The sequence below is a fragment of the Sturnira hondurensis genome, unplaced genomic scaffold (genome assembly GCF_014824575.4).
Source record: "Sturnira hondurensis isolate 20B ecotype Veracruz unplaced genomic scaffold, ASM1482457v3 Scaffold0008640, whole genome shotgun sequence".
Taxonomy (NCBI): Eukaryota; Metazoa; Chordata; class Mammalia; order Chiroptera; family Phyllostomidae; genus Sturnira; species Sturnira hondurensis.
In genome coordinates this window covers 62,623-76,980 of record NW_028081271.1, presented here as the reverse complement: position 1 = coordinate 76,980, position 14,358 = coordinate 62,623, and the positions used below count along the sequence as shown (strand labels likewise).

The 14,358-nt window shown below is 43.4% G+C and overlaps 1 protein-coding gene across 2 annotated transcripts in view; it reads left to right on the top strand.

Annotated features, from left to right (window-relative positions):
* Positions 1 to 14,050, top strand: part of GPM6A (glycoprotein M6A) — a 191,429-nt gene extending 177,379 nt beyond the window's left edge. For both annotated transcript variants that reach the window (XM_037055110.1, XM_037055109.1), the window contains exons 3-7: positions 2,912 to 3,068; positions 6,256 to 6,409; positions 7,606 to 7,682; positions 8,215 to 8,280; positions 11,954 to 14,050. In XM_037055110.1, the coding sequence (XP_036911005.1) occupies positions 2,912 to 3,068; positions 6,256 to 6,409; positions 7,606 to 7,682; positions 8,215 to 8,280; positions 11,954 to 12,106 (607 nt within the window). In that variant the 3' untranslated portion in view covers positions 12,107 to 14,050. The remainder of the gene's footprint in view (positions 1 to 2,911; positions 3,069 to 6,255; positions 6,410 to 7,605; positions 7,683 to 8,214; positions 8,281 to 11,953) is intronic.
* The last annotated feature ends 308 nt before the right edge of the window (positions 14,051 to 14,358 follow it).

The window sequence follows — 14,358 nt, the reverse complement described above, 5'->3', positions numbered from 1 at the left end:
AACCCTTCAAGTTGGAATAAAAACACTTTAAATAGCAACACAAAAGCCCAGGAAAGTATAAAGCTCACTGGTAAAGGTAAATATAAACAAATACAAAATACTGTCATACTGTCACATAAATTACCTTTAATTCTGGCATAGAAGTTAAAAGACAAACGTATAAAAATACTGTAGCTGCAGAAATATGTTAATGGATACATAATATAAAATTTAATTTGTAACACTGATAACATAAAGGGTGTGGTTGAGTAAACTTTTAGAGTGTTTGTATATGATTGAAGTTATCCTCTCAAAATTGATTACCTATAAGATGTTCTGTCTAAGCCCCATGGTAACCACAGAGAAAATATCTATAGAAGATATATAAAAGAAATTGAGAAAGGCATGTCACTGTTAAAAAAAAAATCAGTGAAATAGAAAGGAAGACATCAAGAGACAGTGAGACAAAAAAAGCTACAAGACAAATAGAGAACTAAGCAGTAATAGCAAGTTCTTTGTGGTCAGTAATAACTTTAAAGGTAAGTGGATTAAACTCCCCAATCAAAAGATGCAAAGTGACTGAAAGGTTATCTAAACAAGATTCTGTACCTGTGGTCTGTAAGATAATCTCTTTAGATTTAAAGGTAAATGTAGTAAAAGGATGAAAAAAGATTGCATGCAAATGATAAGCAAAAGAGAGCAAGGGTGGCCATACTGATATTAAACAAAATGTACTTTAAGTCAAAACTGTCAAAAGAGACAATGAAGAACTTTATATAATGACAAATGGGTTGACTCACTAGGACTATTTAACAATCATATATGCACTCAACAACAGAGCACCAAATTCGCAACACAAACTGTCAGACTTGGAGGGAGAAACAGTAGCCACTTTCTGTAATAGAAATGGTAGGTGCTCTGTTGGAAGATCCAGACAGAAGATTAATTAGGGGCTGGGGGCCTTGGACAACACTGTTTTACAAGTGAGCCTGACAGGCATGCTAGAACATTCCATCCAACTGCAGAAGAGTGTACATTCCTCTCAGGGGCACTTGAAACAGCAAGATAGAGAACTTGCTTAACAAATTTAACAAGTCTGAATTTACATAAATGCCATTCCATTTATAATAAAAATAAAAATAATAAAATACTGAGGAATAAACTTAAATGAGAAGGTGAATGATTTGTATGCTGAAAACTATGAAACATCGCTGAAATAAATTAAAGAAGCAACAAATAAATAAACCAGCAGCTCGTGTTCATGGGTTGGAAGAGATTATATTGTCAGAATTTACATACTACCCAGAGCAGTTTACAGATTAAACATAATCCTCATCAAAATTCCAGTGATTTTTTTCTAAATGAAAGTGGTAAAAGCCATCCTAAAATTCATATGGAACCCAAATAGTCAAAATAATCTTGAGAAAGAGGAACAATGTTAGAGACCTTACACTTTCTAGTTTTAACACATTAAAAAGCCGCAGTAATCAAAGCGTTACAGTACTGACATAAAGACAGACAGACAGACAAATGGAGCAAAATAGAGAACTCAGAAGTGAGCCCTTGCTTGTACAATACAGTGAAATCATTTTCAACAGGGTATCAAGACTACACCATGGGGAAAGGGTAGTATCTTTAGAAATGATTTGGGGGGAAATGGATATTCACTTGGTCATTAATTAATTTGGACCCTCATCTTACACCATTCATATGTAAGGCCAGAAACTATAAAATTCCTAGAAGAAAACGGAGGAGAAAGACTTCCAATAATATTGGAAAGACTACTGATAATATTGGTATTGGTGGTGCTTTCTTAGATATGGCACCAAGCGTACAGGCAGCAAAAGCAAGAACAGACACGTAGACCTACATGAAACTTACAGGCTTCCATGCAGCAGGGAAAGAAACAGAGTGAGAAGGCAGCCCACAGCGTGGGAGAAAGTGTTCGCGCACCATGTAGCCAATAAGGGATTAATGCCCAAAACATCCAAGGGACTCCCATAGCTCAATAGCAAAAGTAAATAAACAAATCAATGAATAACCTGACCTACCAATGGGCAAAGGACTTAAGTAGACATTTCTCAAAGAAGACATCCAAGTGGCAAATTCTATAATTTTTTTTCAAGAGGATTTTGGGGTTCCCATATGACATTTAGAATAACAGAAAAATCCATCTGTAATCGGTAGACAATCCATGAGTCTCTCACCTACAGGGGCACTCAGTTGTGAGGAAAGAAAGGGCACCTACTCATCCCTCTATGGAATGACGCTACGCCTCGGCTCATGCCCAGTGCTGTATAATTTCTCACAGTGATTCTCCCTAAAACGCTTATTCATCAAAATTACCACTTCTCTGTAAAGCTATAATTTTTATTACTGATATCATCAGCAGAAAATGGTATGATGGTTTACAGTAAGAGCGACATAAAACACGATGACAGTTGACTTTTCACAATAAGAAAAACTACAAGTTGTGATTTCCTTAAAAATGAACGTATCACTAACCATAAAGCTTTCTTCCTCTTTTAGTGTTTTAAAAACTCAGTGATACATACAGAAATCTTTATACTTCATATTTTGTCATAATCAGAGAAATCTCGTGTTGAGTATGCTGCTTATCCAATGGATTGAAGTCAACTCCTTAGCAATGGGACTCACCGCTTGTCCAAGACAGCTTGGGAAAGGGGAGTGGGAAGGGAAGAAAAATTTACAGACAGGACAAACCTTTGTCAGCAGATACTGGAAGTGGGAGGGTAAAATGTATGTAGAGACGTTAGGCCTATGGAGCAAAAACGTGCCTCCGTGCGACCTGCATTCTGAATGTAAATACTCCGCAGCTCTCATCCCAAAGGAACTAGGAACTCCGGAGGACCCGGCGCTGCAGTCCAGCCACTGAGCTGGATGAAAATAAACCACACTCTTCTCTCCCCAGGATCGACATCTTCAAGTACGTCATCTACGGCCTGGCGGCGGCCTTCTTCGTCTACGGCATCCTGCTCATGGTGGAGGGCTTCTTCACCACCGGCGCCATCCGGGACCTCTACGGGGACTTCAAGATCACTGCCTGCGGCCGATGCGTCAGCGCCTGGGTATGTTGTGCGTGAACGTTCAGTGTTACGTGTGGGTCTGTTTCAGGGGCGCACAGGTGTTTGTCTTCACCTGCCAGGAACGGAAGTATTTTTTAAACACAGTACCATTCCCTCTTGTGATTGCGATCTTAACTCTTAGCATTATTTCCCAAATTAAGATTATTCCATATGAATGTCTAGTTTCAAATTCTCAAATCCCATGCAACAAAACAGTCGACTGACTTACGATTTTTTTCCAAAGGGCTTTGGGGTTTCCAATAACAGAAAAATCCATCTGCAATTTATAGACAATACCATACATGTGTCTCTTCTCCCTACACGCATGCCTGTATTTTACCTTAAATTTTGGGAGAATTGTATCATCTAATATCTGTTTAATAGAGATATGTAAGATAAGAATGATACTATTATACTAATTTAGGTTTTAAGCCCTTATCGGTCTGATGGTTAATGATGAGTCAACTGGTCGCACTCCAGAGCTAATGCAGGCACTGTGTGCATGCATATCTATTAAAAGCACAGGAGTCTCAAAGCAAAGAGTAATATGGTTGAATGTGCTTCTGCATTTGTATGATAATAGCCCCCCTCTAATGCAACTTCGCCGCTTTCATCCTTGACCAACACATTTTCTCACTTTTCCAATGTTATGTAAGAGTATGCATTTAAGCACAGCCTGTACCTCTTGAATAAGATGTTTCTCATGAGGAATGATGTCATTCATTTCAGCCTTGCAGAAAAGTTAAAAAAAATACATTTTAACCACCAAACATTTTTTTTTCACCAGCTTGTTACAAAGTCTCTTGTGCTGCTGGGGTCAGTTGATGAGAACCTGTTATGGGTATTTATTTGTATATTTATAGTCATCTCTGGAATAATTTCTTGAAAGACTCACTTTTTGAGGGGGGCAATATTTGTTGCAATACCCAAGTCTGTAGGATTAGCAATATCAAATTACAGATCTGGAGGACATTAAGTTAAAGGTTTTGGATTAATTCTTTTTTGTTGTTGTTATTTTTCTGTTGTAAAATGTGACTTTCTCCTTGATTGGGAGGCTCATCTGAATGCCTTTCCCCAATGCAAAGACTTCTCTCCTTCTTTTTATTTTCTCCAAATGCGGAGCGAAACCTAATTTCTTACTCTGCGGAGTCCTGTCCTCCAGGCAAACCATCTACTTCGGTGGCAGCAATGGTAGTGATCACAGCCTGCTGGGTAGGCTGAGGCTCTGCCTGCACTTCCAGTGTGCCAGGGTGTGCCCTGAATGTCGCTCAGGAAGGACGTCATCCTGGCCCCACCCTGGTCTTGGGGGGACAGGGTTATCAGTGTCCCCCTTTCCCAGGGGCACATGCAGAAGCAGAAAGAGCAGCCCAGACTCCACCCAGTTCGAAGCCTGGGCTGGCAGTCAGTGTGCTGTCAGGCCCCTTTCTTGCGAAACAGATGTGACATTTAGGTCAGGCACACAGTAAGTAAGCGGCAGCATGTCCACGCTCGATGCAATAAATCCGTTCATCAGACTCTGCCCCCCTGCAGATCAGAATCAAACAGCCGAGAATGGAAACCAACTTGCATGGCGTCATCCAGATCAGTGATGTCAGAAGTGGGCAGGCACTGAGACTTGTAGCATGATTACTGATACTTTGCAGCTTAGTAGACCCTTGTCCCCTGGGCTGGCTGGGTGGGCAAGGCCACCCTGCACAGTAGCTTCAGCTGTGGACTTGCTTCCTTCCATCCCCAGAAAGGAGAAAGAATAAAGAGCACTCAAGAAATACTCTCCTTTGTCTCTGGTGGAGTGGAGCAAAATGTGAAATGTTTACCGTAGGCAGCCCAATGTGTTCCAAGGCCAGATGTTGTCTAGATTTCCACATGGAACATTTTTATTCTTTTGATGAGGAAAATAGGAGGGAACATTCCTCATTCTCTGTGGCTGACATCCTACCATGCATCCTTCCATGTGTGAGGTCAGAAGAGAAGAATAAGGAGCCATGGAAGGATACTCACTCCAGTTCCTTCACCAATTTAAACAGCTTAATACTCAAAAAGTTCTATTTGCTAGTGTTTGTAGGCCAGGCTTTGTTTCACCTGGGATGTAGAAGGTGTGAGTACACCTGCCAGCTCATCATTTAAGGACCTTGCCGGCATTTCATAGTGCGGGCCAGCAGGAAGTCAGCTTTGGGAAGAGATGAAACAGTAGAAAGTATTAATTACGTTCTGGATTTCTGAAGTACAGTGACATTTAGCAATTTGTAGGTGGCAAGGTTGACCTCACGTCTCCTTAGCTTTATCCCGGCTCTTTTCCTGTTTGTTATGGAAATTCCCTACTACCTCAGTCTGGGTCACCTCTACCGTAACCACAGCACTGCTTTAACGTAGGTGCATTCGCTCCCCCATGATGCTGTTGGCACAGTCACCACTTGCTGAAAGTGTTACTTTTACTATATATTCCGAGTTATTAAATACGTTTCACTTGTTTGAGGTTTTACCGTAACCATGGAGCAAAGTCTGGCAATCACTCAGGACCAGAGGAATTAACAGAGCTCAGTGTGAGCTTGAAGCTGATTCACTGAGTGTGTTTTACGTCGCGTTGTCCTTCTGCAAATGTGACCACCAGAGGGGTCCCGGTGGGGCCCGAACACTCCACTGCTTGGCTTCAGAAGTCGCAGAACTGCGCCTCTGACACTCGGAGAGCAGCCAAACGTCTGCAGGACGTTAGCTTCTGGTGTGCGGGGGCGATGTTTCGGGCATTTTCACCTGCGGTCTTATTGCTGCATTAGGTCACGCGCTGTGCTCAAAGGGTTAAAAATCCAACTTCATGTTTATACTTATGTTCACATGTGCCGGTCACTCTGTGTTCTGACTCTGGTCGTGTAGATATCACACAGTTATCAGGGAATGTCCCAGAAGAACATGCAACTTTCAAAACAATCCATACCCTCAGAGCTGCGAACTCCAGATCACAGGACGCAGAGAGGGCACATATTGCGAACCTCCGGGTGCCGATTCAGATTCGCGGGCACACACGGACATGCGTGCAACACACAGAACACACCATCAGTCCCAACTTCAGCGCCGCAGTCCCTACCAGTGTTACAACAACAGCGCCGAGATCCCTCCTCCGCCGTAAACAAAAAGCTCTTCTTTCCCAGCAGCCCACACACGTGTTCTCTCTCTCTCGCCTTTTTCCCGGCCGCAGTTCATCATGCTGACGTACCTGTTCATGCTGGCCTGGCTGGGGGTGACGGCCTTCACCGCCCTGCCCGTGTACATGTACTTCAACCTGTGGACCATCTGCCGCAACACCACGCTCGTGGAGGGCGCCAACCTCTGCCTGGACCTGCGTCAGTTCGGTAGGCGGATCTCTGGCTGTGAAACAGCGCCTCACAGCGGTTTCCCCGAGTAACTTTCCAGGGGTGTCCAACCCGCGGCCCACGGGCCACAGGCCCAGGATGGCTAGGAATGCGGCCCGATGCAAGATCGTAAATTTACTTAAAACCTTTTTTATTTTTTTATTTTGCTCATCAGTGTTCCTGAATGTTTGTGTATTTAATGTGTGGCCCAAGACAACTCTTCGTCCAGCGTGGCTCAGACACACCAGTATCAGAATATCTGTTCATTTTGTCTGCCACCAACTCTGGCTTACAACTTCCTTCATGGAAATGGACAAATAATAGTCCCTGTATGCACACATTCGGCATTATTTTCTGCGAGGTTATTCATATTTCAGGCACATCCAGTTCTTGCAAAGCCAGAAATATATGGCTTCTGTTTAGCCAGCTGCAAGGACATTAAACACATAACTGAGATGTGCCCGTGGCTGCAGCGCTAATGTATGAGCTCCACTTTAAGATAAAACACAAGATCCACTTTGGGGTGAACTTGGTCACGTCTCTAAAATGAGGTCTGCGGCACCGGGTCCCCCAAGTGCTTGTGATAAAGGCAGAGAGGTCCTGGCAAGCAGCCACAGGTTCTGACTCCACAGTTCTCTGTTGGAGTCCAGAAATCCGTGTCTTTGACAATCGCCCCCAGCGACGCTGATGTGGCTGGCCCACAAACCAACTGGACCGCGGGTGAATTGAGTGCCGTTGCAGCTTTGTATTTGCCCCTACTAATGGCCCGGGTTTCAATACTAGCAGAGGAAAACTTCTCCTCTGGGCACTAGGCTTTTATAGACTAGCAGCAGCTGTGTGCCCACAGGATGAATTGAGGTCCAGCATCAGAACGGTTTGGGACTTCGCTGTCAGAGCGACTGTCATGCCCATGTCCTCTGTGGCTGGACCAAACCCGTGACTGGCTGCAGGCAGCCGAGGCCCTGGTGCTGGGCGCCGGAGCGAGCTCAGACGGAACATGTTGTACATCACTGGAGAGCCAGAGAGGCTGGCTTCACCACTTGGGGTGCTGCGCGTGACTGTTACCTAGCAACGAGGCTGAGGAAGACTCTTTCTATTGCAATGTGACATACAGTGGAACTTGCTTAGGTTTTATCTGCTCAAGTTCCATTTCCTCTGGCTGCCTCTTGAGAACATGCATTTTCCACACATTTCAGGGATTGTGACAATTGGAGAGGAGAGGAAAATTTGCACCGTCTCCGAGAACTTCCTGAGGATGTGCGAGTCCACTGAGGTGAGTGTTTTTACAGCCTTGAATTTTGTCAGACTGTTAGCTTCGGTCTGTTGTTGGAAGAATAGATCAGTCTACATTTCAATTTCCCCCTTTTTCGTTCAAAAGCAATTTTTTGGCAGTGATGCTATGCAGGGGGACTAGAAAATAAACATGAATGAGATGCTCTGCCTGTGCCAATAAAAATTATAATCTTTTAACTTTTTTCTAGAAACTATCATTTTAACAAAAGTTGAAAGTTATAGCTTTATTGAAAAAGTGGTACCTTAGCCTTATTTGTTGTATTACTGAAAGCCATCGTTATTAATCATGACTTCATCTTTCTAATGAAATCATGTTAACAGGATGCTGTTGCAAAGATTTAAATGGTCTGCCGGAGGAAAGATATTGTAGCAATGCTTGCGGAGTAAGTGGCTTATCACAGGCTCACTTCTATTAAAGATGCACAAGCTCTTATTCTTAAGAAGCCGCAGGCCCGAGCTCTCTGCTGTCTCAAACCTTGACACACGTGTTGCTTCTGTGGTTTCCTCCACAGCTGAACATGACCTTCCACTTGTTCATCGTGGCGCTGGCTGGAGCGGGGGCAGCAGTCATTGCCATGGTAAGACCTCGAAGCCCCTGGGCTTGGGCTCTGGATTTGAACTACAGAGGCGTTTGCTTGCAAAGGCCATCATGTCAGATGTCCAGATGAATGAATCAGTTATTTTACTAGTGGGGAAAACAAAAAAAGGTGGGTGGGGAACACTGGGTAAATAAAGACTGAAAGCTGAGGCTTAACCTGAAGAAGTATTATCATTACAACAGAGACGATATTCGGTGATCATTTTAAGGGTTACAACTCTCAATGATAATGGTAACAGTAACAAAAATGAGTAAATTCGTTAGCATGTAGACATTAGATTATTGTCGATAGAAAAATAATCTCTGTAGCACCTGAGTTCAGTCTCATGTGAGCCTGTCCATGCGACCTTCTAAGTAACATCATCGGTTCCTTAACTTACATTAGCATCTTCTCCTCCTTAAATAAGAACATAAAAAGCCACCGAATCACTTATGAAAAAAGGATTCATTTCCTTAAACTAAATCTCAGTAGTTTTATGTCATGTCTCTGATCCCTAATTTTCTTAGGAAATATTAATGAGCCCTTAGAGTCTGGCTTTTAGCAAGTTTGGAGGACCTACTATGCACCGGATCCTTCTCCTCCTCTGTAATTCTCCACAGATTCCAGACTGTTCTCTGGGATGCCGACTACCCACAGCCAGCAAACGCTCCGAGCAGCAGTCATCCCTTCCACGGTCAGGGCCTGCAGTGTTTATTTTGTGTCCTAGAATACAAGTAGCTTAGAAATCTAGATGTCTCCTAGGAACCTCACCACCCTTACAGCCAGGTCAAGCTGCAGAAATGAGGAACTGATTTGGATTCATTAGAGTCTTTTCCTGCCGTGCCAGCCCATTGTCTAGAGAGCACAGTTTTAAAAATAAGAGCATTTTACCTCTTGTCAAAGACTAAAAATAGGAATGACGGGATAATGCTAACATGCTAATGAGCCATTTCAGACCAGTTATTTTTAGTGACTTCATGCTGGCTTTTGTATTAAGATCTGATGCTGTTTTATTAAAAATGATTTTTTAAATAGCTAACAAACCCCAGTAAGTCAGTGCTAAAGTGGGATTTCAGATATGTTCTTAATGTTGTATTATATTAATTTAGAGTTAGTGTAGAAACTTCTGATAGGAATTTCATTTCAGAATAGGAGATGCTTATTAAGATCATGTAGGCTGATTGATTGGAGGGACCACAGGAAAGCAGTAAGCCAAGACCTTATAACCTTGACCACAACTCGAAGTTAATACATGACCTGGATAGTGATGTTTCCAGCCTGCACGGTGCCCACTGCCCTGCCTGGCTGTGAGACGAGAGGAAGCACCTTCTCGCTCGTGGTCATCCCTGGGTGATGGACAACCTGTGGGGAGGTGCACACTCAGGCACTGTTCACCGTGTGTGAGAGGTTGGTAGAGTGCATCTTGCAAAAAGGTGTATAATAAAGCTTCGTCTGCCTTTGCAAGATCTAGGTGCAGGTCAAACTCTGCATAAATGTGCCTGCCTGAGGGCACACGTCGGGGAGCAGCACCTGTCTAAACCTATCATGATATTTAAATGTCCTTAACAATGCCTGCTCTGAAATGTTTCTAACACCAAAACATCTTAAGATTATAAAAATGTAGATGCTATGTATGTCTGAAGGAATCTATACTTCGTATAGCTTTAGACATTACGGTATAAACAAATTCTCTTTCAAACAGCAAGAGGTTAGAAGATTTTTTTAAATACAAAGCCTACTTCTGGATATCTAAATATATGCAAAGCATAGATTCCTTCAGAAATGTGTAACATCTGCATACTAATTTGCATCCGTTTTTGCAATGTATTAGCCCTGGCAGTAGTTTGGTTCCTAGGAGACAGGAGTGATACAATACCGTTGCTGCTCCTGGTACTAATGCTGGTCCCAGAGGGACTCTGCTACCAGCCAGCATTGCTTGGAAGCATTGAAGGCACGGTCAAATGCTTTGTGTACACAGATGCACTCAGTTCTCGCAACATACTACCTGTCCTCACCCCCAAGGCAGGGTTATTAGAATGTGCACTGAGATTAACATGGGCTTCGCTGCATTACCTGTCAGCCATGTTAGGAAGTTCCATCTGCTGACCGCTTTCATCACCTTGGCCTTGCACCTGGTGCCCGTGGTCATGTTTGCCTGCTGAAGGGCTGGAAGGGGCCTGGCAGCTTGTGTCCCCTCAGGCCAGATGAGACATCTGAGGATCCAGTGGGAAGCACTAGTGTCTGAGCTACAGGGTCGCTGAAGTTCAAGTCTGAAGGCATCCATACGATATTTAATGTCTCAGGGGCCACATTGCCCCAGGCTTTAAAAGGAAAATCTTTGAACATCTGAAAACACAGCATTTGTTCATGTGGCAAATACATCGAGTGCCCACTAGTTACTAAGCACTCCCGGCTGCACTTGACATTCTCACAGCACCAGTACCACGTGAACTTGGTTACAGGCGTAACACCCGCTCTGCTTCACTCAGAGAAGGCCGTGGAGAACAAGAGTATAACCCACAGGTGCCACTCGAATGTAGCTTATACTCTTTGTTAACCAATATGCAAAATTTCTGAGGAAATGGAACATTCCGAAAATAGCTCATTCTTGCTGGTATGCCTCTTGTCTCACGCTGTTGTGTCAAAGTTGTTGTACTTTTTGCTACGGTCTGTTAATGGCCTTAATCCACCTCTGTAGCCACCGCTCAGGATCGACTTTGCACTCTTCGTGTCCATCTGCACTTTCTAGAACAAACCTACCTCCTGCCTTTTAGTGTACTCTTGACTGATCAACAGTTCAGTGTTCTATATTACTGAATTAGAGGTAAAAATTCTGCCCTCCCATCAAAACTTAGAGAAAGTAAAACATTAACAACTTGGTTTCCCTTTCCTATTTATCCACCGAAATTCCTCACTGAGAAAAGTGCTCACCGTCTCCTGCAGACCTAGAGGAAGAGTAAGCGAGAAAACACCCAAGTGGCCCTCATTGCAGCCAGCCCGAGTCACTCAGGAGTGACGACTTGAGTGATTCCATGACCCCAGATGAACCCCAAGCTTCCTTTTTAAGCCTGGCACTCTGCTCGCTGTTGTGAATACCTGTGAGTGCGAAAAATCCACAGGACGCCATACCCGCTCTCGTGTGGTTTGCATCTAAGGGGAACTGCGACATTCACTGGATGGAAATTCACTGGAAAATGAAATCCACGGGTTGATTTGGGGGTTTCTGTGACCACTCCGTGGCACAGGAGGCAGTGTGTTCTCTGCTTAATTCAACTGGGCTCAACTCAAGCCGCATGTGAGACTGTTTCCGACCATGGGTTAGAACACATAGACACAGGGACCTGAAAGGTATAGTCTTATGGTTTGGGCAGAGGAGGGCAGAATGGACAGGAAACATCATGTAAAGATTAAAAATTAGCCTTGGAAGCTTCAGAATGGGAAAGAATAAGAAATCGTGAAAAAAGAAAGCCAAGATGGCATTTCATAGTTGGAGGAGTGAGCAAGGAGTGGGTTGCATTTGTATCATCCCTATCACCACAGACCTTCGGTTCCGTTTAATCAGTGAACATACCTGGTACAGGTAGGTGTGCAATGGGGACACTCCTGCTTTGCTAGGAGGCTCGGTGAAGACACCAAACACCCTCCCGTATAAACTATCGTTGTCTCTGACTAGGTTCACTACCTTATGGTTCTGTCCGCCAACTGGGCCTACGTGAAGGACGCCTGCCGGATGCAGAAGTACGAGGACATCAAGTCCAAGGAGGAGCAAGAGCTGCATGACATCCACTCCACCCGCTCCAAAGAGCGGCTCAACGCCTACACATAAACGTCGCCTCCCCGGCCTGCCCCGTCCCGACGCATTGGTGTTCAACCCAGGGCCGCCCAACCACCCGACCTTCTGAAACGAAAACGGAGTGCTTCTCATCAACCACACGGAGGGTGACTTAGGAATCACCCGAACCCACCTCTTGTTGTTGAGCACTTCATTTCCGAATTTGTGCAACTGGTGTAATCAGACCTCTTCCACCACAAGCTCCTATCCAGCCTTTTTTCTTTTTAAATTTTCTCAAACTCATTTCATGATTCCTAAGATCGAGGATACTGGCGCCATCCAATGCAGAGATTTAGTTGATTCTTACCCACTTCCCTTGTGTTATACAGGATACCTTTTGCATTATTTCTTATGTTTTGAAATAAAATAGCCTTTTATACTTTTCAGTTTTAATTTCGGTAACTAGTTTAACTACAGGTAACCTTCAAAGGGACCACTGTACACTCTGAACTATAGAGATGATGTTCTGCTGACCCTTCTTGAAACACGGAGATCTTGTCTGAGGACCAGGGCCACGTCACTCTAGGCCCTGGTTAATGTCTTCATTAATCTAAGGTGCAATTTCTAAATTTGTAAGAGTAGGTCAAAAAAAAAAGTGCTTCTTATCTTTGTTAACACTGTATTTTTTCCTGATGTACCGAAGAGGAATTGCCCTCTGGTTCTTCAAGTTTATGTTGTGAGCATGTAGAATCCGTGATGCTAATGCATGGCCTGCCGCCGTTTTAAGGTTGTGACGCCAGGCGTACCTTTTACAGTGCAGTCTAGAGACCATTTTCATGGCAATAACCAGTGTGGACCGTTGGAGAAGGATCTCTCTGTGACTTAAGCAGTGGCTGGATTGGAACTTTAACAGGCTAACGTGGAACAAATTACCTTCATGAAGGCGGTGTATGAAAAATAAGCACACTCACCCCTCCAAAGTCGTTTTACCTACTTTAAAAAGGTTCATGGGATTGCACCTCTGTAAGCTATCCCTCAAATGTGTATGATATATTTGAAAAGGCTTCCATTACTCTAATAGCGTTGCTTGCAGCCTTCCAATCTATGTTGGTTTACCTGTAGTGTTTTTTAAAGTATGGTTAGAGGCCACTACACAGTGTAACCTTCCGAGGTGTAGTGGCGTATTTGTGCTTTTATTTCCAGTAAGTCATTTTAACCAAATGTTCATTCATATTCATTTATAAGAAGTACCTATATCAAAAGAATAAAAAAAAACTGCAATCAGTATTACTGGACCAAATTTGGTGTTTGTTTTAACCTTGACTCTTGATTATTTCTAATGCTACAAGAATGCTGTAAAGTGTCTTTGAAAATGCTGCCTCCTGGCAAGACATTTTGATCAGTGTATAGAAACTAGATAGAACTGTGCACTGATTTGACCATTGTGAAACCTTTTCTCGGTAAGTGCGTTTCTAATGAACTTTATTGAGTGAAACAATCTTTGTACAATGGCCGGTCACGCATCACCCATCATTTTACGAGTTCTTGTAGTACATAGGGGTATTACTGGGGTTCTCTGTGGCATGCAAATGCATCCGTAGCATTATTTAATTAATTTGGGGTTCCGCTTCTCTTTTTTTAGATTACCTTACTGGTTCAACATTTTCTGATATATGCAGTATTACAGACATTCAGCAAAAGTATTAATGGACTTCTTTAAATTGTATATGATAGTGTTTCAGTTCTGTGTCTTAACAGTTTGTGATGATTTTTAAAACTGTCTTTCAAACTTACGTAATGATGTTGATGCTTTTGCCTTTTTTTCCCCCCTGGTATTAGAGTTTGTATTTTCACAAAGAGTGCTTTGTAGCAGGCATTACAATTAATCTGTTTTGTACATAAATGTGCCAACAGCTCGATGGTGGCGTTTTTGAAATGTAGAACCAAGTGCTTGCAAACTGTAATAAATACACCTGTGTACTTTGTGTACTTAGGATTCGTTTCTGCGGTGTCCTTCCGTTTCCTTCCTGCTTTGTTGACTCCTCTTCCCTGTGTGTGTGTGCCGGCTTTTCAAATGCGACAGGCGGCCCTGTTTCCTTCGATGTTCATTGTGTCCGGGGAGCTGGCAGAACACTCCAAACTCAGTGAGCCTTCTCTTCCTGACTACACAGAACGGGAGTGAATGGGAGGGGGCGGGAAGAGGGCGGAGCATTAAAGGTTTCAGAGGTCGTTTCACTGACCCAAGGATCACAGTCCCAAGTTGTAGCCTTCTTGCCTAATTTGGGTTGTTTCGTGTTTCCTGTAGT